The sequence below is a fragment of the Colius striatus genome, chromosome 5 (genome assembly GCF_028858725.1).
Source record: "Colius striatus isolate bColStr4 chromosome 5, bColStr4.1.hap1, whole genome shotgun sequence".
In the NCBI taxonomy this organism is placed as follows: Eukaryota; Metazoa; Chordata; class Aves; order Coliiformes; family Coliidae; genus Colius; species Colius striatus.
The window spans coordinates 6,849,081-6,869,210 of NC_084763.1; the positions used below are offsets into that span (position 1 = coordinate 6,849,081).

Here is a 20,130-nt window from a genome sequence, read left to right on the forward strand (position 1 = left end):
TCAGACAACTGTTTGACCTTTTGGTAACTATGGGGTTTGGGTCTCTATTTACTGAACTTCCTGTGTGTGAGGCAGGGTGGCTACAAATGTGCTTATGAAATCTGAGGAGCTGGAATTGCTGCAGCCTGTTTGAACAGAAAAGCTCATCATTCAGTTGCACAGCATCAGTGGAATGGTCTGGGAGGGTACATGTAACATCTTTAGAGTCTATTTAATGCACCTCTTGTTTTGAAGTGCCTCTGGGGTATATTCTGTTTAGTTTCTAGCTGCTGAATACTCCCATTTTATAGCAAGTCTTTGCCTCGGTATCAGTTGCAGATAGAAGACAAGAGGAGCCAGAAGCCTCTAAGCCCTGTGCAATCTCGAGAATGTTGCTCTAGGCTGGGGAGAACTAATGCTGTGCTGCTGGAGGAAGGGCCAAGGGAGTTTTGCTGCTGAAGGAAGGGCCAGGAGAACTGCGCTGCGGGCGGCTCCAGGTGAGAGCAGGCAGGCAGCTTGCCTTTCTTTGTGCTTCTGCTTCCTACTCTAGTGCAGTGGCTGTTGTATCAGTGAGCTCTGCAATGTGCTGAGTGCCCTGAAGGAATCATCAGGAAGGATAGAAAGGTGGCAGTGAATGTGAAGAATAGGATTCTTTTTAACAAGTGAGATCTGTGCCCTGATCAGTGGAGGCTTAGGCTGTGGCAAGATTGTTGTGTAGAGGTGTAGCTCTTTTTGGATGTCAAACATCTGACTTGCTCCAAGTCCACATGCTGAAAATAATACTGCTGTTAATGCCTTAAGTCACATTTTGAATTAACTTTGTATTTCACTGGCAATTCTCTGTTCTGCCTGCAAAATGCTGTGTTGCACTGTAGGCATTTTAAATAGGTGAGGCCTACGGGTCCTGTGACTTCATTTTCTTTTTCCTCCTCCTTCCCAGGCCCCAGAAGCAGCTGCTGTGGAAGGGCAGTGCCACTGTTCTCATTTTATAGATAAGAAACCACTCCCTGACCCACTTAGCCAAGCTTTAAAGAAGCCTTGGAGCCACACAGTTCCTGCAAGCTGCTGTGAATCCTAGGGGCAGGGTAGGAGGAGAGCAACTAAAAATGGACATGTACCAACCCCCAGTGGAACCAGTAAGGTGGGACATGAGCCTTACCTGTTCTCCAGCCATCTGCTCAGCTGGCACCCACAGGTATGCCCCAACCTGCCCCCAGCCTGCACTGCCTGGGGTGCTGGCAGCTGTAAGCCAGGAGGAAGGAGGTAGGACAGTGAGGCAAGGGGAAGAGAGGTAAAAAGTGGCTGTTAGAGCCAGATCAGCCCCAGTTCCTGCTGAGCATGGAACGCCGCTGTCCCTCACACCAACTGCCACGACTGGCCTGTTGCTGAAGAGAGGAGGGGACACAACAAAAGTGAGACCAATGCAGAGGTATGAATTCACTTGGTGCTGTTAAGATAAATTTATTTTCTCCAGCTTTCTTCACAGGAAACATCACAAAAGTGCTTTACAGAGTTTGATACCATTGCTCTAACATGGGACAAAAGGACAACAGGTGTGTGCACTGCAGAGTTAGACGTTGTCAGCTGCAGAAGCCATGACAGATAAACCAGGGTAAAAAAAAAATCTACTAACAAAAAAATAAAGATACAGTTCAGATTTTGAACTTAAATTAGGACTACAAACATATATCATTATATAAATATACAGGCACCATCAGGTTCCTGTGTTAACTGGGGGCCACACAGGGATTCTCAGAAATGGATCAGATTGTACTCTACTTTGCTGAAACAGTTTCTGCTGTGCTCAGGGGGCTCCCAGCCAACCATTTTCCCAAACAGACAGTATCATTCATTCTTTTGCACTGCACTAAGCACTCAAATGACTTTATCTTCATTTCTTCAGGGTAAGTCTAGTGGTGACACATTCTGGTATGTTGTTGAAAAGAAATGCAGCTTCACATTTTTTCAGGTGCAGAGATGTTCTCTTACTGTTCTGCACTCACTCCTCTTTCCATTAAAAAGAAAGAAAAATGCTTTGGGCTAGGCCCTAAGACCCAGATCAGACAGTTTTGTCTGAGCTAGCATGTTACCAGTCATCCAACCCTTCTTTTCATAGCTGAACTGTGTTGTACTGTGGCCAGTGCTACTGCTTTCATTTTGGTGTATTCTGTGGGAATTAGGCTCCCATGAAGGACAGGTTTAAACTCTTCGAGATCACAGGTACTTGCTAAGCAGTTTTGTAACAGATGGAGCTAGATGATGCTGGAACCCTGACTGAGCAAATACAGCATGACCAAGACTTGGGAGTTCTTTCTTCCAAAGCTGCTTTCTAAATAAGTGGTGAATAATTGAGGCAGCTGCCTAGAACTCCTTGGCATGGTCATGATGTAGATGAATAAAAGAAGAGAATAACCTTACTTTGACCTTTCTTCACCTTAAGAGGTTTTTGCTGGGCTTTGGAGTTGCAATGGCCCAGTTATCTAGAACAGTCATGCCAGTTTACCTATTCCCAACTTAAAGACACAGTGCACGGTCCTGGAATGAGTCGCTCTCAAAGGTTACTGTGTGGTTAGTAACAGAGTAAGGATTTACAGAGGTAAGACAGGTGAGTAGAGCAGCAGCAAGGCATCTTTGAGATATGTGGAAGAGCGTAACAACTTGTCTGATACTGCTGCATCTGCTCTATCCCCCCTGACCCCATCAAAATCAACAAAAACCTCGCCTCCGCTTTGCCAACTGTATAAATGCCTAGCAGCCACCGTTGGTTTTGCCAGTTAGGCTGTGACAGAACCCCTGACAGGTACCATTTATCTGAGTGAGAAATCCAAGGCACATTCTTCTCAGCCACACAGCACCAGTATTGGAGAGCAGCTGTTCTCTAGGACACAGTATTGTGAGACTGAGATGATGTAGTTCTGAAGCATTGGGCTATACATCCTCACAGGCTTGAGCCTTCCCTTGTTCCACCTCTTTTGTATTCTGTTGACTGGTAAATGCAGTCAGACCTTAAAGGCTTAACCTTACTTACAGATATATGATTGCTAAAGTACAAGATGAGAGTGCAAAGAGATTAAACAAGCCACAAAGAGGAAGCCTGCACCCCAGTGTTGCTGCATCCCTCCATCTCAAATACTGTCATCTAATTTCAGTGTCCAGTTAAATACTCCCAACAAGTATGGGCTGAGCCCATGTGGTGGCTGCCCAAGTAATCCATCTGCTTCATCTCTGCCACGAGGAAAGAGCAGAGTAACCCAGAAATTTAAAACAAGTTTACTATGGGGCTTGTTCTAGAACTCATTTGGTTCAACTAAAAAAAGAAGGAAGCTGATGCCAGCATTTTAACTAACAGTCTTCTGTAGGCAAATTCATTGGAGTAAAGCAGACAGTTTATAACTCGATGGCTTCAAGGCTGTAACTGAGCTAGAAAGAAAATCAAAGGCAGGAGACAGGAAAGCTAACAGAAAAGGTCAGCTGGAGTAAACATTAGTAAGAGTATGCCATGCTACTCACTGAGGAGAAGAGTGAATTACACACACAGCCCTGAAGATCCAGCACGTCAGGTGGCAGAAGCCCATAGCACACGACCAGGACTGTCAGCGGCGGGAAGCTGGCAAGTGCCAGGGTGAGCTAGCTGTTAACTTGGCAATTCAGAGGCAGGTCAACAGCAAGAGAAACCCAGTGGAAAGGTTTTAACCCAGTCATACATGCTCTGGTGGACTCTGAGAGTTAGTTTCAATGGGACAGTGTAGGCATCACCCTGAGCAGCTCGCTGAAGGAGACATCTGCTCAATGTGTAGTTGCAGTCAAGAAAGTGAATAAGATGTTAGGCTGTATTAAAGACAGAACAACGTGGAAACATATTGACAACATGTATTTCTCTTAAGAGGTCCTCAATGGATATTTGCTGTTTCATCAGCACCTTGAAAAATGTGACATATTTAGAAAAACACAGGGAGGAAAGTGGCAAGAGGATGAAAACAGCTCTTCACGAGCTGGAAAGAGTAAGACAAGGTAGTTTGGTTGTTAAGAAAGAAAAAAAAATAGATGACCTACATCTTAAAAAGTCATTTCTTCTCCTCACCATATCACAGGATATATACTTCAGTCATTTTAAGCCACCTGCCAGTCTGTTCATTTCAGTTATCACTCCTCCTCATCATCACCATAAGTATTCCAAACAGCTCCCTGTGTATTCTTTAGTGCTTATTCTTCAGCTAGTTCAACATTTCCTCTGGAGCAAGTGCAGTGGTTTCTTGAAACTTCACAGCAATCATTTCTGACAGACACTTGTCACATCTGATCCACATTAACTGTCTGAGAGGTGCTGCAGTAATAAAAATATCAGGAAGAGAAGATATTTTTATACAAGGCCAGGCCTCATCTGTCCAGTACCCACCTGAGGCCTGTGTCTGCATGCACACTGCCATCGTGTCTCTGCTTCCATTTGGCAGCCCCCTGCAAAAGCTGAGCAATGGGCCTTGGCAATCACCAGCAGGAGCAGACAAGGGCATATTCATAAAAATTATTTTGTGCTCCTTCAGCTGCAGTTAACTGATAACACAGGAAATAACAGTAACAGGGTAATCGCCTCTTCTGTACCCATGCTGCTTCCTCTCCTGCCCATCCTTATGTTTATCCCTCTCAGCTCTGTCTTCTCATCATTTCTTTATCTGCTTGAAAGAAACCTCTTCGTCGTATTTCCCATCAGTTTACTCCTTTCATCTCTTTCTTCCACTGCCTGCCTCAGTAGCAGTTTTGAAGTGAAGATGACTTTCCCCCATACTTCCCTGCTACTTCAGCCTACATTTAGGAAAGGATAAAGAGCAGGACAAATCTGTGTTTACACAGAGAAAAGGGAAGAAAAACTACATTCCTACTACAAAACACCACATTATCCTGACACAAATACATGCTTTCAATGGTGGACATTTCTAGTTCATGTAATTTGAACAAACTTTAAACCAGCCACATTGTAAGAGATGGCTCTCAACTGTGAGCAGGACTTTATTTCAGTTGTGAGCTTTACAAAATATAGCCATACTTCTTTTATATGTAAAACCAAAGAGCCTCCTATTAATATGCCATTTGGGTTGCACAGGTAATTAAAAGAGAGGAAATGCCAGTTAGTCTGCTCAGCCTGAACTTTCTCCTCACCTGTACAAACTAAGTCTAAAGACATAATACTTGAATGGAAGGCTTCTTATATTCTGTAGAAATGAGCCTTTTCTAAAGTAGGATTAAAATACTGTCAAGAAAGCTAATAAAAGCATCTTTTATTCCTGTGTAGCACCTTCCATCGGCCCCAGTCCTTAACAAAGAACAGCTTTGGCTTCACAACACCCCTGTGAGGTGTGTTGTTGGGGCGTTTCAGTACAGCTGGGAAACTGAGGCAAAGTGAAACTTCATTACTTGAAGTTAGCACAGAAGCTCAGTGGAAAAGCAAGGGCAAATCCAACTCTTGTGGTCCTATGCTCTTTCTACAAAATGGACTTGCTTCTTTTCAGTATATGCCATTGGTTTGCATACTTCCTACTGCAGTATTCCAGGGGCACTACTTCTGGTGGTTCATCAATACTGTGATACAACTTAGAAAAGATTTGCATTCTGGTTAATCAGACCACTGAACTTCTTTAACCTCAGCAACTGAACACACACCTACCATTAGAAAATGCTTCTCAATAAGAGGGAAATGTCTTGTAAGCCATTTGAATCAGGGTCTTGGCTTTTTATCATGCAGAAGTGAGAAAGTATAAACATGTTATTTCCCAAAAAGACTGCTAAACTATCTTGGAATTTCTTCTCTTGGTTCTTCTCTTGGGTTCTTTCACCCAACTGCTTTGTACCAATACAGAATTACCCCTGGATAGGTTTTCCAAATTCTTTCCTTTAAAGGGAAAAAATAAAGTGGGATGCCTTCCCCAAGTACTGAACCTCAAACACTTTTGCTGTTTAAGGCCAGGTGGATCTGTTGCCTGTGAAAGAGGAGCTTCCATCCAACACAGCACTTCCCTCCAAGCCCCTCTCTACCTCAGGCTAGAGATATTTCATACTATCATTTAGAAATCAGCCTTCCTAACCCCTCTTCTTACCCCTCCTGTGTTTTATTTGCATCATTTCCATACTCCCCAGTTTTAAACAAAATATATCTTTCCTGTTCTATTTCACTTCACACAGAACGTAGTAGAATGGCATTTGGTGCTTTGGAAGCCAGACTCTAGAGGAGTTAGTGTTAGACTCCTCTGTTCTGTTTTCTGCTGTCATTTCTTTTTCCATCTGCTAGAGCATGCAAGTTCTCATCTTAACCTCAATACACAGACAAGCTGACTTGACTTGTTCTTCAGAATTTATTGGCAAATATGTCATTTCCCTCCCCTTTGTGCATACTTACTTTATGCATCTGAAACTTAAATGCATATTATTTTGTTCATATTCCCAAATAAAGCCCCTATTTACCATTAAAATCCAACTATGAAATTAAAAGCTGGAAAGAGAGAGAAGGATAATTTGGGAACTAAATTACAGTCAGGCAACAAAGCCTGTATGGTGACTGTTCATAAAGACTTTAAATACTCATGGTGGTTTTGTAAACATTTAGTTTCTTGGACCTCTGATACAAACTGGTCACATGAAATAAGAGGTATTCCAGTGGAAAGAATTATTATTACTACCTTGTAAATAAGCACATGAAGCCCTACAAGTCTAAAGAACCATCTGCTCCATTTTAGTTATGGTATTTGACAGAAAACCACAAGCACATGCAGCTCTATCAAACTGAGTTTACCAGACCTACACAGCACACGTGCCTCAGGCGTGTAGTGGTGGAAGTTTCCAAGAGCCAACAAATAAGAGTCAGATCCCAAAAACTCCTGGTCCCTGTGGGTTCAGGCCTTTGACACAATTTGTACCATTACAAAACTTAAAAATAGATGAATTTAAGAGAGTGTGGGCATGACTGGTAAAGCTAGCTCCAAAGACAAAACTGAAGTAGTGGGAGACGGTCATTTTAGTTGTCAGTTCCTCTTCATTTGTGAATAAGATTAAACTAATCCTCTCCTACACATTTATCATCAGCTCAAGTAAATACAGATGCTAGGTTCCTACAGCAGGCATTTGAGAAGTCCAACTTTATTAAAATTACCTAGTTTCTGGCATTTTAACATTCCGTAAATACAGACTGTGTGACCGAGAATCACTAATCCCAAGTGTTCCTTTTCCAGGAAGTTCTGAACATTTCAGTGTTCTATGAGAAACTTCATGGCTGTGGTTTTATTCTAAGCCAGAGAAAATGTATTTTAATCCAAAGTAAAATGGAACCTTGAAATTGGAAGTGAACACCTAACCTACCATAAAAGCATGTTACAAGTTAGGAAGCTCCTGAAGCAGCACACAACTGTGTTTTACTGGCCGGTATCGAGAATCTCATTTCTACAACTGCCAATCCTTCACTTATGGAATAAGCCTTCAGGGAGCCTTCAGAAGGAATGAACTGAACATTCTTTGCATGCCTTGGATGCACACAACCACCAACCCCAGAAAGCTGGCCTTCAGAGTCTCAAAAGCATACAGAGCTTCCACAGAGGACTGACTTTCAACATCTCAGGCATGCAGAACAATTGTTACAAGGAAGATACTGACAACTGGCATTTTGATAGTTGCTGGCAGCAACATTTAACACAAGGAACACTTTAAAATACTTTAACATTGTGTGCTATGGAAAGCTGCTGCATTTCTCTTCTTTCTTTCCTTTATGCCTCAAGAAAGAACCTGGAATGATATGCTTTAAGGAAAGCTCCAAAAGTAACACCTCTAGTTATCAATCAGTAGCTGCTGGACTCCAGTGACAGCAACCATCCAGAGGTTGGTTGGGTTTTTTTCCCCATTCTTGAATTCATAGCAAAGCTACTTTCAAGTGAAAAAGCAAATCAAAGCCTCATTCACACTCAATTCACAAGCAGTCCTATATGGTATAAGATGCTCTGACAAATAGCAAACTAAGTTTCTATGTATAAATAGTAATATGCACAGTAATATGTACTGCTAGAAGCTCTTAAACACATCCCACTTTATCATCAGGCTGACTACCCACTCCAGGGCCCATCCCTTAAAGGTCCACATGCTCTGCATTTCCTCAGCTTTGCATAGTTATAAACTAAACTAAAGGGAAAAATTCATTAGACTCCAGAATCCATGTATATTGCCATTTTATTTGATTTCAAACTGTTACAGGGTTTTCTCAAACTGCCAGAACTCGTGCCCAAAAACCTCAACTAACGACGGTACAATGGACAGTCTCATCTACCCTTCACACAGTAGACTGAAACTTGATTCATGTGCACTGGTCATCTCATTTAGAGCATCTGGAAAAGCATTTTGAGATTTCACATTTCACCACATGAAGCAACATGTCCATTCACCGGAAATCTTTAGTGACAAAGCAACACTTTTGCTGGCAACAATGTATTTTCCAGAAAGATACATGGCCCAGAGTCCAAGGTATTGGTATCAAGTCTTTCAGTGGGGCTTTGTTTCCAAATGAACTCTCCAACCTTTAACAATAGTCCCTTCAGCCCTCTCTTTAATAGCAGCTTCGAGCAGGAGTTTTAGAGACGGTTAACTCTGCAAGGGCAAGGCAAGTCTTAGGCTGTGCACAACCAACCAGGTGAAACCCCAGCCCCACTGACATCAACAGCAAAAATTCCCCTTGGCCTCAGAGAAGTAGCTTTAAAGCGAGTCAGCAGTTAGTCAAAGGGAACCCAACGAGGTGAGCCCCACATCATCCTCATCTTCTGCACATACACAGTACTCCCACACACGTAAGCAAGTTTTGGTTTGTTCCCTTGGGGTTGTTTTTGCCATTGGCAACTCTTATACACGTCGGGTCTATTTTTTGGCATTTACTCTGAGAAACCTCAACACTGGAGCACACCACTATTGTACTTCATTCTCCTTCTGGTGTAAGAGTTCAGAGAAGAGAAAAACAGTTACAGCAGGACACGTTTGGTACTGGACAGGTTTTGTTCATCAGTCAGTTGCAGGCAGTGTCCTATGTTCCTAATGTGTCAGTGCCATTTTGCCTCCTTCCACTGAATTAAGTCAGAGGCCAACAACTTCAAGAAGTCACTGCCTTTTACTTAAGAGGATTTCTGCCTCGAAAAGCCTGCATGCTTCACAGGAGTAGCCAACCAGGTAAGGCTTACCAGCTTTAGTCGTCCCTCTGCATACTAAGTTACTTTGGTGATCAAGTAACCATTACCCTTCAACAAGCAAATCACTATTTTTCAAAGAGGAAAAATGTTTATCTCCTATCACTACTGCCACGTCTCATCTTTAGAACACAGATTCCAAAGGCTGTAGTTGCAGTCTGGATACCTGTGTTAAGTCAAAACTCATCCATCGTAGTGCTTTAGGGTGAGAAAGACAAACCTCACGGCGAAAACCAAATGAAACCCTATTTCACTATGAACATCGTTATTTAAATGTGCTGCAAATTGATCCCAGAAACAAGGTGGGTGTTTTGTGGGGAACAGAAGAAAGAAACACTTAGAGACAGCTGTGAAAATGGCTAATGCAAACAGACCATTCAAACCCATCGTTCCTCAAATCTGATACTGAATGAGTTTTAATTTGTTTTGCAGTTACTTCAGTACAGCTATCTAAAAAGGTAAACAAACTACAGCTCTGTTGTACTTGGATGGTATGAGTGGTACGGAACGCTCCACGAGTCTCTAGTAGGCTATGGCTCCACGTGACAGGATTCTTCAGAAGGGGAACAGAATAGGTTTGTCATTAAGGTCACTTAAATCTTTGTTATAGCAAATTGGAACCAAATGGCTGACTTCTGCAGGATTTCTGACAGGAATCCAGTAGAGCTGGTTTCAAGTTTCAGGTGGCCACTAAAACAGCTGTAACCTTCTCTTCCAGAAGTTGTGATCCACATGGTGTCCACAATGAGTGCAGCAAGTCTGAGGTAGTCAACCTTTACGAAGGCTCAGTATCTGAACATAAAAAGATTTGGAAATGACCCCTGGCTGTAGGTATCTTTCTGAGCAGTTAAAGAACACCGATGACTCTTGTTCAATTCATTTACATTAATTTGCCCCATATCCAATGGAGAAGTTGTAACAATATGCTTCCATAGTGCAGGAGAATCAATCACTTATGTCAAAGTAGTCTGCACTTGCTGCAGTAGATCCAGCAGAAATAAGGTGGCATGTTCATCATAGCCGTTAGCTGTAGTTTAGTTACCTTAGTAGAAGGGTTACCAAAAGAGCATTCCTTAATTGTACTGGGTATGCAGCTCTACTGATCCCCAAGCACAGCATACTGGTTCTCTAGCTGAAATTTAAGTGCCTGGTTTTTTGAAACCTCCTCCCTACCTCTAGTTTTGTGTTTTACTACTTCAAAGCTCTTCTCCATTTCTTTATCCCTACGGGAAAAGAAATGTAATCAGTAAATACCTTATCACTGGCTTGTGAATCGTGAATTTCTAGTCCATTTCCACCCCATCCCAACAAAAAACATTACCAAACACAGAACAATGAGGTCTAGAGCTTTAACAGAACAGCCAAACATTCCCAAGCAAATCTTTTAAAACCTTATCTCCAATATCAGGCTTGCCCCCAGCACAATTCAGATCACATTCTAAGTTTCAGTATTCACATTCTTAAATTTAGGTGCATCTATTAAAAAAAAAAAAATCTGTTTCAGAAGGCAGAAGTCTATTTCTAGAATGCTCACTCAATTTCATCTTAGCTCCACTTGCACCCTTCACCCCCAGAGCATCAATGACAACACCTATCATTTGCCAAGCAGAAAAAGCCACACCAAAAAACACCCCACAGAAGAAACAAAGCTTCTGCCAGGCTGTAATAGTCAATAATATAGCAAGCAGGAAAAAAAACCAACCTGCCAAAGCCCTAAGTGAAATAGATACTGGCCTAGCTATCTCTTCTGTAGAGAAATGAGGCTGTGGAAAGATCAGGACTCAAATGCAGGGCAAGACGCAGGTCTTCAGCACCATAGAACACAACACACTTCAGCACAACTGGGGGGCTCATCATTGCAAGCCACAGCTCGGGCAGCAAGTTTATCCATTTATATTTGTATGAAACCTCATTCTTCCCTTCACCTTCCAGTCTCTAGGGAGAAGGCAGCATGCTCAAGGCATCCTACTCATGGCTACTGATGGTAATTCCACTGAGGCTCACCATGGCTCCTAGCTTAGGGAACAGATGCTGTCAAGAGCAGAAATAGTCTGCTTCAGGGAAACCCTTCAGCAAGTCAAAGACAAGGTAACTGCACATCTTGTTGGGCTATTTCACTGGGCTACATCCTATCAAAGCTAACTCACATGAAGCCCTTCCTAGAGGTGGACAGTACAGTTAAGACCTGTCCCATATCTCTACACAGATCACTCTGATTGGCAAAAAGAGCCAGGCTTAAGCCTTAAACCAAAACAAGAACTTGAGAGAGGGCAGTTAAAAACGTGCCTCTTGGGCAATTAAGGGGATGTGCTTACTTTCGACTGTCGACCAGCTTGGCGGTGGACTGGAGCGACGGGAACTGCGTGTCGCTGTAGATCTCTGGTGGTCCTTGCTGTGCCCTCCGTGGCCTGCCCCCCTCCCGGGCGCCGGGCGGCCGGTACACGCCGCCGCTCGCAACTGGCTCGGGGGCTTCTGTAACTAATTAAGAGAAGGACATTTAGACAAGGGACTACGTTTGCATTCATATCTGGAAAAAAACCCCACCCCATCAAACTGAAGCACCAAACACACACAGAAATGAAAAGCAAAAAGAATCTTATGTTTTTGCCTCTTTAAAAGCTCTGGAAGCAAATACTTCAGACAAAGCAGGAAATGACATGTCACCTAATTTAACCAAATTAAAATGTGGCTCCAGTGTATTGCCTCACAAAGCTCAGGGGATCAAAACCTGGGCAGAAACAACTCCATGCACCAGGACAGGCTGGGGATTGACCTGCTGCAGAGCAGCTTCAGGAGAGAGACTTGGGAGTGCTGGTTGACAATAAACTGACCAGCAATGAGCCAGCAACATGCCCTCATGGCCAAGAAGGCCAATGGCATCCAAGAGTATGAGCAGCAGTTCAAGGGAGGTCTGCTCCCCCTCTACTCTGCCCTTGTGAGGTTTCATCTGGAGTCCTGTGTCCAGTTCTGGGCTCCTCAGCTCAAGAGGGACAGGGAAGTGCTGGAGAGAGTCCAGCACAGGGCCACCAAGATGATCAGGGGACTGGAGCATCTTCCTTATGAGGAAAGGTTGCAGGAACTGGGGCTGTTTAGTCTGGAGGAGACTGAGGGAGATCTCATTCATATTTACAAATATCTGGTGGGTGTCAGGAGGTTGGGGCAGCACTTTTTTTCTTTTGTATCTAGTGACAGGACAAGGGGTGATGGGATGAAACTGGAGTGCAAAAAGTTCCATCTAAACATAAGGAAAACTATTTCCCTGTTGAGGTGAGGGAGCCCTGGCACAGGCTGCCCAGGGAAGGTGTAGAGGCTCCTCGGGAGGTTTTCGGAACCCACCTAGACACATTCCTGTGTGACCTGATCTAGGTGAGACCTGCTTTGGCAGGGAGGTTGGACTAGATGATCTCTCCAGGTACCTTCCAACTCCTGTCATTCTATGAAAACCATTGACGAGGGCTTCATGTTTCTTATTTGGAATTTATTAGCAGCTTACATATAAAACTAGATAAACACATAATTATGTGTTTGTCAGATCTTATTTAAAGCACCTCTTCAGATGCACAAGAGAATATGCAAGTAGTTTGTATTTAAGGCAACAATCTACAATGAAATAGCACTGATTAATTCACTGAGTCTGAACTCAGGTCACGGCAAAGTAATCTATCTCTGCTGATGCTAACAAATTGTATTTCATCAAGGGTAAAGCCCTATACCAGTTAAAGGATCAATTTCACACTGTCATGTTCTCTGTAGCCTAAAACTGATTTGAAAAGCATACTACTAACCACAGAAGCCTACGTGTGGACTGACATATTAGACAGCAGATATTGGCTGAACACCAGCTTAGTTGTCAAAGCAGTATTTTTAGATCAACAGAAATACTTCTAACAGATATTTTGGAGATTGCAAAGTCAAGGGATCTCCTTCAAAGATGGAGAGCTCTCCCCCACCCACCCACCTTCTGAAGTGAGAAATAAAAACCCCTGGTGTTTATTTAAAGTACCTGACAGTACTAGCAATTCACTTCCTCAGATCCTTTCTCTCAGGAAAATGTCCTCATTTGCTAGCACATCAAACAAGTCATGAGTATGTTAGATGGTGCCTGACTAGGAACTGCCCCTTGAGCTCTACTCTGAGCAGCTTCATTTACCCCAATATGCTTTTGATTGGAAAAAACAACAAAGGTTACATTTACCAATTGGTTCAACGACAGGTGCTGGTGCAGGAGCTGACTTGTTCCAAGGACCAGATGATCTGTCTACACCACCACCAGTCTCTTCCCAGTTGTCATTGGGTTCTTCTCTTTTTTCACTCTCATCATCTTCTTTTTCACTACAGAATAGAAACGATAAGCCGTGTTTTACAAACAGAGGTTTAAGACTTGCCAGAGCTGAAACAATCACCACAGACAAGACTTCATGATTACTGTGCTGAAGATACCAGATTTACCCAGACTACATTAGTCCTGTAACCACTGTATTGATTAGTACTTTCATCTGAATCATTTTTGGCACGCTGCTACTTAACTTGGCAACTGAGAAGGAAAGAAGTCCTTAAAAACCCTGACAAATTCAGACTGAAATAAGTCATCAAGTAGATTGATTTCTTATTTTGAGCTTTTGATTTCTTGTTTTCTGTTGGCCTCAGCTGGGATAGTTAATTTTCTCCCTAGTAGCTGATACCATGCTCTGTTTTGGATTTAGTGTGAGAATAATGTGGTAACTGTGGTAACACACCGATGTCTAAGTTATTGCTAATTAGCACTTATCTTAAGTGAAAGACTGCTCAGTTTCCTGTGCTTTGCCAGTGAGTAGGTGCACAGGAAGCTGAGAGGAAGCATGGCCAGGACAGCTGACCTCAACTAGCCACAGGGCAATTCCATACCATAGAGTGCCATGCCCAGTATAGAAACTGGGGGGAGCTGGTGGGGAAGGGTTGGCATCAGTCAGTGGGAGATAACAATTGCACTGTGTATCACTTGGGGTTTGGTCCCTTCTAAAAATGTTTCCCTCTTTTTTGTTATATTCCTTTTCATTACCATCCTTATTAGATGTTTTGTTATATTTTATTTTATTTTAGCTATTAAGCTGTTCTGATCTCAACCCACAAGTTTTCCTCCCACTGGGAGGGGGAGGAGTGAGCAAGCAGCTGCATGGTGCTCAGTTGCTGGCTGGGTTAAACCATGACAAAGCTTAAAGACTTTTTTCCTCCTGAGAGAGTCATACCTGTGGAAGTGATAAGATGACAAAGCAGGAAAGGGCTACAAGCCCAGCTTCCATTAAATACTTTAGTCAAGAGGAAGAAACTGTGGAAAACTAGTGACAGAAAGCAAGTCCTGAGCTCCCTTTCCTTATAACCACAACCACCTGAGAAACACTGGTGTATTATACACACAAATGAGACTTAACCCACCAAGATTTTTCCTTAAAGCAGACAATCAAAAAATATAGAGAAAAATAAGTAACTTTAAGAGAAACCCTATGCAATAGCCTATTTTATTTTGCACAGAAATAGATGGAGACTCGATGTAATTCGCTACACAAAGCTCCTGCAGAAAGCTGTGTGGTGTGATGGGACATATGTGGAGGGTGAGGCTGTTGAAAAAACCATGACAGTGATCTGAAAAGCAGTGGCAAAGAGTGAATACAAAAGTAGTTTATAATACACCAAACCCTACTAATCATGATCAGTTTAAAATACGTATCACTTCTGAAAATTAAATGGCCTTTCACTGTTCATCCAAATACAGCAACAACCACGTGAGCAGGATCACCACCGAGTCTCAACACCTCACTATGCAGATGCCCAGCTAGAACAGAGTAAGGATATGTAACATCCCACCCCTGCATGATACATTGTGTTTTATTTTCTGCAAAGACAGCTCAGCAGATGGATAATTTATGACCTCCAGTGCATATTCCTTCCCCATGCTCCTGGAGTGGTTACAAAAGCCCCTGGCAGAAACTTCCACACGCCTCAAAAGCCTGACACAGCATCAAAAGCATTCAGAATGTCTCCTTTGTCTGAAAAGCCCAAGTACTCACTTTTCAGTCAGACATTACTAGTGTCAGTGAAGCAGCAGCCCACTTGTTACTTGTCCATTCAGAGGTGATTATCTGCTGGGAGAACTGGTTGGTATTGAGAGCTTGGGGACCAAAGATGTGCAAATGGCCTAAAAGGACTAGTCCACTGAAAGGGAGGTGTAGGGGATATGAACTAAAACAAACATGTAAGACTTGCTCTAACAGCAAGCATCTATTGCACTAGTTACAGGTAAGATGATTTAAAGTGGCATTATTCTGAACACCAAGTCTCAGTTAAGACTTTGATGATCAGTGATTGAGGTCATAAAAATCCTTTTTCTGACTTTATGAAATGTTTTTTCCTTAACCAGGACAGACTTAAGTATTTGGACCACACTACAGGAACAACCTAATGAAAAAGAACACAGAATCTTGGATGAGAGTCATAAGTGCAGTCCTGTGAAATCCTGTCAGGGGACACTAGTTTCACCAACTATACTTTTGGGTTTCTGAAGTAAAAATGCAATTGTTCAGGAATTCATTCCCTGCTGAACAGACTGAGTCAAATACCCTTTCAGCAGTCAAATGACTCAGTGGCAATTACTCTCCTGCACTCCCCTCTCAGACATTCTTACTTCACTGTCTTTATGGAGGGGAACATTAAGTATTTGTAATAAAAATGTGAATCCTCACCAAAACAGATAGACTTGGAGTACCGACAGCAATTTAGAAAGTAAGAGAGCACGCTGGCAGAAAACAGGCAAACCTAAGTTACTCTGCAGCAAAGTTCTACACTAGCAGAAACACGTCAAACCTCTGTTTCACTGGAGTCCATGGAGGCAGCTGAGGAAAGCACATACTTTTTAGACATAGGAGAGAAAGAAAAAAAAACCCAAAAGTACCTTATTTGCATGGACTGAACTCTAAGACCACTATAATCGATTTCTTCCTTTTGCTCAAACTCCTTCCAATCATCCTCTTCCTGTTAGAAGAGAAAAATGTAAGTTGTTAACTTCTTCACACTGGAAGTAGAAAAGGAGAATGTGACTAAGATAATACAAAGAAAACCAAAACTGAAGGTGCAGGTCTGTGGAAAACCAATCTGTGTGTGCCACTGCCAACAGGGACAAGGATTCTACTCCCTCCTCCTCTAACTTACTGCATGTCATCTTGACACGCTTGTGAGCTGACTTTAACTCGCTAGAACAGCCCAAAAATGCCTCAGCGGAAAAAGTCGTTCAAGTGAACGAAAATCACATCATCTCAGTAAAAATCCAGCAAGAAGTCGAGGGCCAGCACAAAGCAAGGAACAGGGCTGTGCAGCCAAGACCAGGGATCTACAAGGGTAAGACCTCTTCTTGTTACAACCAGCAAGCTTTCAGGACAGTTTGAATGCACATGAAGCTATAGATTTACTTTGCCATCACCTATTTCATGTGCCAAACAGTGAAGCACATTCAGAATAGCTTACAGTGGATTTATGACAAGGGATTAATATTGGTACCATTTAACTTTTCCACATTTGCAACAACATTTACAGCCTTCCTTGTCTTCTTAAGAATGTTTTAAAATAGTAAAAATGTCACCTTTGAAACCACAGCAATCTTGGTACACAAAAATAGTAGCATTTGGAGAGCACTGCTGTAAGGTTTTAAAACGGGAGGCTGAGTATGTTTGGGGAGAGACCTACATAAGTGGAGCCAGTTTTGTAATCAGCAGATTCAGGGGTTATTAGGGTAGGCCAAAAACTGGAACAGGTAAGTAGTCCTCCCATGTTCTGCCATGTTGCTAGTGCACAGCCTATAAGCAGTTTAGAGAGTTGCCACACTCAATGTGAAATGCAGTTATATTACTTTAAACACAGAGACCTTGCAAGCAAGGTCTGCCAATGGCATAGCCCCCTTTCTGCTCAACAGCTGGGAATACAGATTCTTTTCAAAGCCCTGTCCTAGGATCTTCTACATTACCAGCCTCTACCAGGAAAAGTTTGACCTGCTTTAAAGTAACAGAAGTAGAAAATGACCTCATTATCACAACGCCTGCTGAAGATTCAGTCTTGTGGAAAAGCATTTAGTCCACAGTGCTAAAATCTTTCCTATATTCCCATCTCCATGGAAACATCACAGTTTCCAAACTAACGTACTTTTCACATTTACTAGTCTTGATTTCTAACACAAATACAAGTTTCAGTAACAATCTGATAGTTTACAAGCAAAAATGAGCAGAACAGCAGCTGAAATATCACCGCTGACCTTGGTCTACTTAGAGAACTACAGCAGGTGTCAAGCTTGCCAAATCACACCATCTTATGAAACAGTGTTTCTCAAAATTCATTTTAAAAGACACAGTAGAGCCAGTTGCAGGGCACTAACTCAGCTACAAGCACTTGAGCTTCCCTTGCAGTTTCATTGCAAAAAAATTACTGGCAGGCAATCCTTTCCTGGCAGAAAGGTAAAGAGCTCGGTGTACTTTGCCTGCAGAGCCGGGGGGGTGAGGTCTTATCGCCACGGTCCACACGCCACACACCCAGGTGGCCTATGGCTGGCACCTGATGCAAATCCCCAGTTGTGGCCGCTACCGTGATCCAAAGCCCAGAAGCCAGGAATGGCTGGGCAGAACTCAAACCGCACCCCGCGAATCGGCACCGCTTTTGCCCCAAAGCGGACACCGAGTGTTTGGAGGCCGGGAGCCTCCGGGAGACAGCGCCTGCCCCAGGGGCTCCGTGCCGCTGCCAGGCCGCCGCCGGTCCAAGGGCGCCCACATGGCCGGGCGGCGCCGCTCCCCCGGGCCGGCGGCGGCGGCGCCCCCTGCCGGTAGGAAGGCGGCACCCGGGCTGGTGGAGGGAGCCGTGACCCCTCCCCCACCGCCGCCCCGACGGAGCGGGCCCCGCACGGCCGCCCCCCGCAACTCCCGGCGCCCCCCCCGCCCCCGGCCGCACCTTGGTCACTGTCTTGGCGGAGCCGGCGTTGGAGGCGGCGGCCCCGGAGCCGCTGCCGTCCGCCGGGCGCGCTCCCCCGGCCGCCGCGGCCGCCCCCGCGGCGTTGGAGGCGGCGTTGGAGGCGCTGGAAGCGGCGGCGGCCCCTCGGCTGCTTTTCTCCTTCCGCTTCTTCTTGTCCCGCTTGGCGAAGAAGTCGTCGAGGCTCCTCTCCTCGGTCTCCGCCATGGCGGCGGCGGGGCCGGCTGGCTGGGCCCTGCGCGCGGCGGCGGCCGCTCCCAACGGCGGGGCGGAGGGGGAAGGAGAAGGGGCAGCGGCGGCCCGGACCGACAGGCGAGCTCCGCACGGCGGCTGCGGCGCGTCCTCCCGCTGCCTGCCGGCCCTCGCCGAGGGGAGCGGAGCGCGGGCGCCTAAGGGCTGCGCACGGCGGGAGCCCGCCCGACGCCCGGCGGGAGGAGGCCGCCGCGCTCCACGTTGGTGGCCGCCGCTTGACACGGCCCGAAAGAGAGGGAAGGGGGGGGCGGGGAGCTGGGCCGAGCCAGCGGAATCGGGGCGGGGCCTCCCGCCTGCGGCCTCTGCCGCGCATGCGCCGCCACGGCCCGGCCAATGAGCGGCCGGGAAAGACGTGCCCGCTGTCCAGTCAGAAGTCTCCAGGGGCAAGGCGCTGACGTCACGACGTGGGAATGCGTGACGGGCGGGGAGGCGGCGGCGCGGCCGGCGATTGGTCCGGCCGGGCGCGAGGCGGGGAAGGCGGGGCGGGGGGAGGCGCGCGGCGCCGGGTGCCCGGGCGCGTGTCCGGCGCGTGCGCCCGGCGGAAGCGGCCCCGAGCGCCTCAGCGGGTCCTCGCGCGCGCCGCCCCCTCAGCGGCCGCTGCCCGCGGGTCCGTCCCGCCCAGCCCAAAGCGGGAGCGGGACCCCGACCGAGGCTTCCTCCACTGAGCACCTCCAGAGCCGCCTCGGGGCGATGGGCAGCTCCGTCCCTCAGCCAGTCCCGCCGGCTCAGGGGGCGTCTCAGCCTGCCGCGAGGTGAAGTGGCGCTCGCCCGTAGTCCCGGCTGAGGTTGTTGTAAGGGGCCTCAAGGAAAAAATGCAATCAGGGACATAAATCTCACAACCGCGCCTCGCATATCCTGGGGAGACGCAGAGAAACCTTGGAGTTGGGAAGTCTGCCACCAGAGACCATCAAAGAGCTCCGTGGAAGCCTGCCGAGACCCAGGCCGCACACGAGAGAACTATGTAAATGTGGTAGTTAGTCAGTCCCAGGAAATCTAATGCATGCGTATTCAACAGGGATAAAAGCCGTGTTCAAAGCAGCACGAGGGAAGCACCTCCGGTGGAACGATCTCCCTCCACCTCCCTGTGCACCCAGTGCTGTAATAAAGAAATGCCTGCTTCTTAATGCTACACTGCTATTAAGTTTATGCCCAATGACTAAGACTCGTCCTCCCTGCCCCCTAGAAAGAGCTGTGTCCTTACGCTGTCACCGTGAAGGATGCAAGGAGGCAATTCAGCTTTCATCTTGAGAAATGATGTGGTTAAGTGAGTAAGACTTGAAACACCACCCTGTCTAGGATGTCTTCTAGACATTCATACGCATGAAATTCCTGGCAGCTTTCCTAACTCAAAGCCTAGGGAATATCTGGTTCTTTTAGCATCTGCCTCACTTGTCCTTTGCAAATGCAGTGCTCTAAGGCTGGAATCACCAACTCCGGATTAGAAACTCAATACCTGTCAGGAGCAGAGTACCAAGAAAGGTGTCAGCTGTTCTGACTCAGTGGAAACCATGGAAAATAGCAGCGATGTTTTAGGCTTTGGAGGGCTTAGGTCCAGATTTAAGGACATGCTTTGGTAGGCACTTTAAAGGAAGCATTACATATGCTGTTGTGCTTGGATTTGCCTCCCACCTAATTTTATTTTTATGTAAAACTGTGAAAACATGCTGATGCACAGCATTTGTAGTTCTCTCAGAATGCACTGTCTTGGCTTTTATGG

The 20,130-nt window shown here is 45.4% G+C and overlaps 1 protein-coding gene across 4 annotated transcripts; it reads right to left on the bottom strand.

The window, feature by feature from the left end:
* Positions 1 to 8,163: 8,163 nt before the first annotated feature.
* CDV3 (CDV3 homolog) lies at positions 8,164 to 18,634 on the bottom strand. Of its 4 annotated transcripts, none has more exons than XM_061996728.1 (5): positions 18,144 to 18,634; positions 16,108 to 16,187; positions 13,378 to 13,514; positions 11,498 to 11,660; positions 8,164 to 9,974 (listed from the first exon to the last, which is right to left on the bottom strand). In XM_061996728.1, the coding sequence occupies exons 1-5, from the start codon at positions 18,366 to 18,368 to the stop codon at positions 9,968 to 9,970; spliced, it is 612 nt and encodes a 203-aa protein (XP_061852712.1). In that variant the 5' UTR covers positions 18,369 to 18,634; the 3' UTR covers positions 8,164 to 9,967. The 4 variants fall into 4 exon arrangements, with proteins under 4 accessions (XP_061852712.1, XP_061852713.1, XP_061852710.1 ...); XM_061996729.1 differs by having other exon boundaries at positions 8,164 to 10,224; XM_061996726.1 differs by having other exon boundaries at positions 8,164 to 10,405.
* Positions 18,635 to 20,130: the final 1,496 nt, after the last annotated feature.

Bases quoted from the DNA above. Each gene is read 5' to 3' on its own strand.
- CDV3 (XM_061996726.1), bottom strand. From the start codon at position 18,368: ATGGCGGAGACCGAGGAGAGGAGCCTCGACGACTTCTTCGCCAAGCGG. The intron at 13,515-16,107 runs GTACTTTTGGGT...TCTATTCTGTAG, and splicing joins GTTCAGTCCATGCAAATAAG to TGAAAAAGAAGATGATGAGA. The intron at 11,661-13,377 runs GTAAATGTAACC...TCTCTTAATTAG, and splicing joins ACCTGTCGTTGAACCAATTG to TTACAGAAGCCCCCGAGCCA.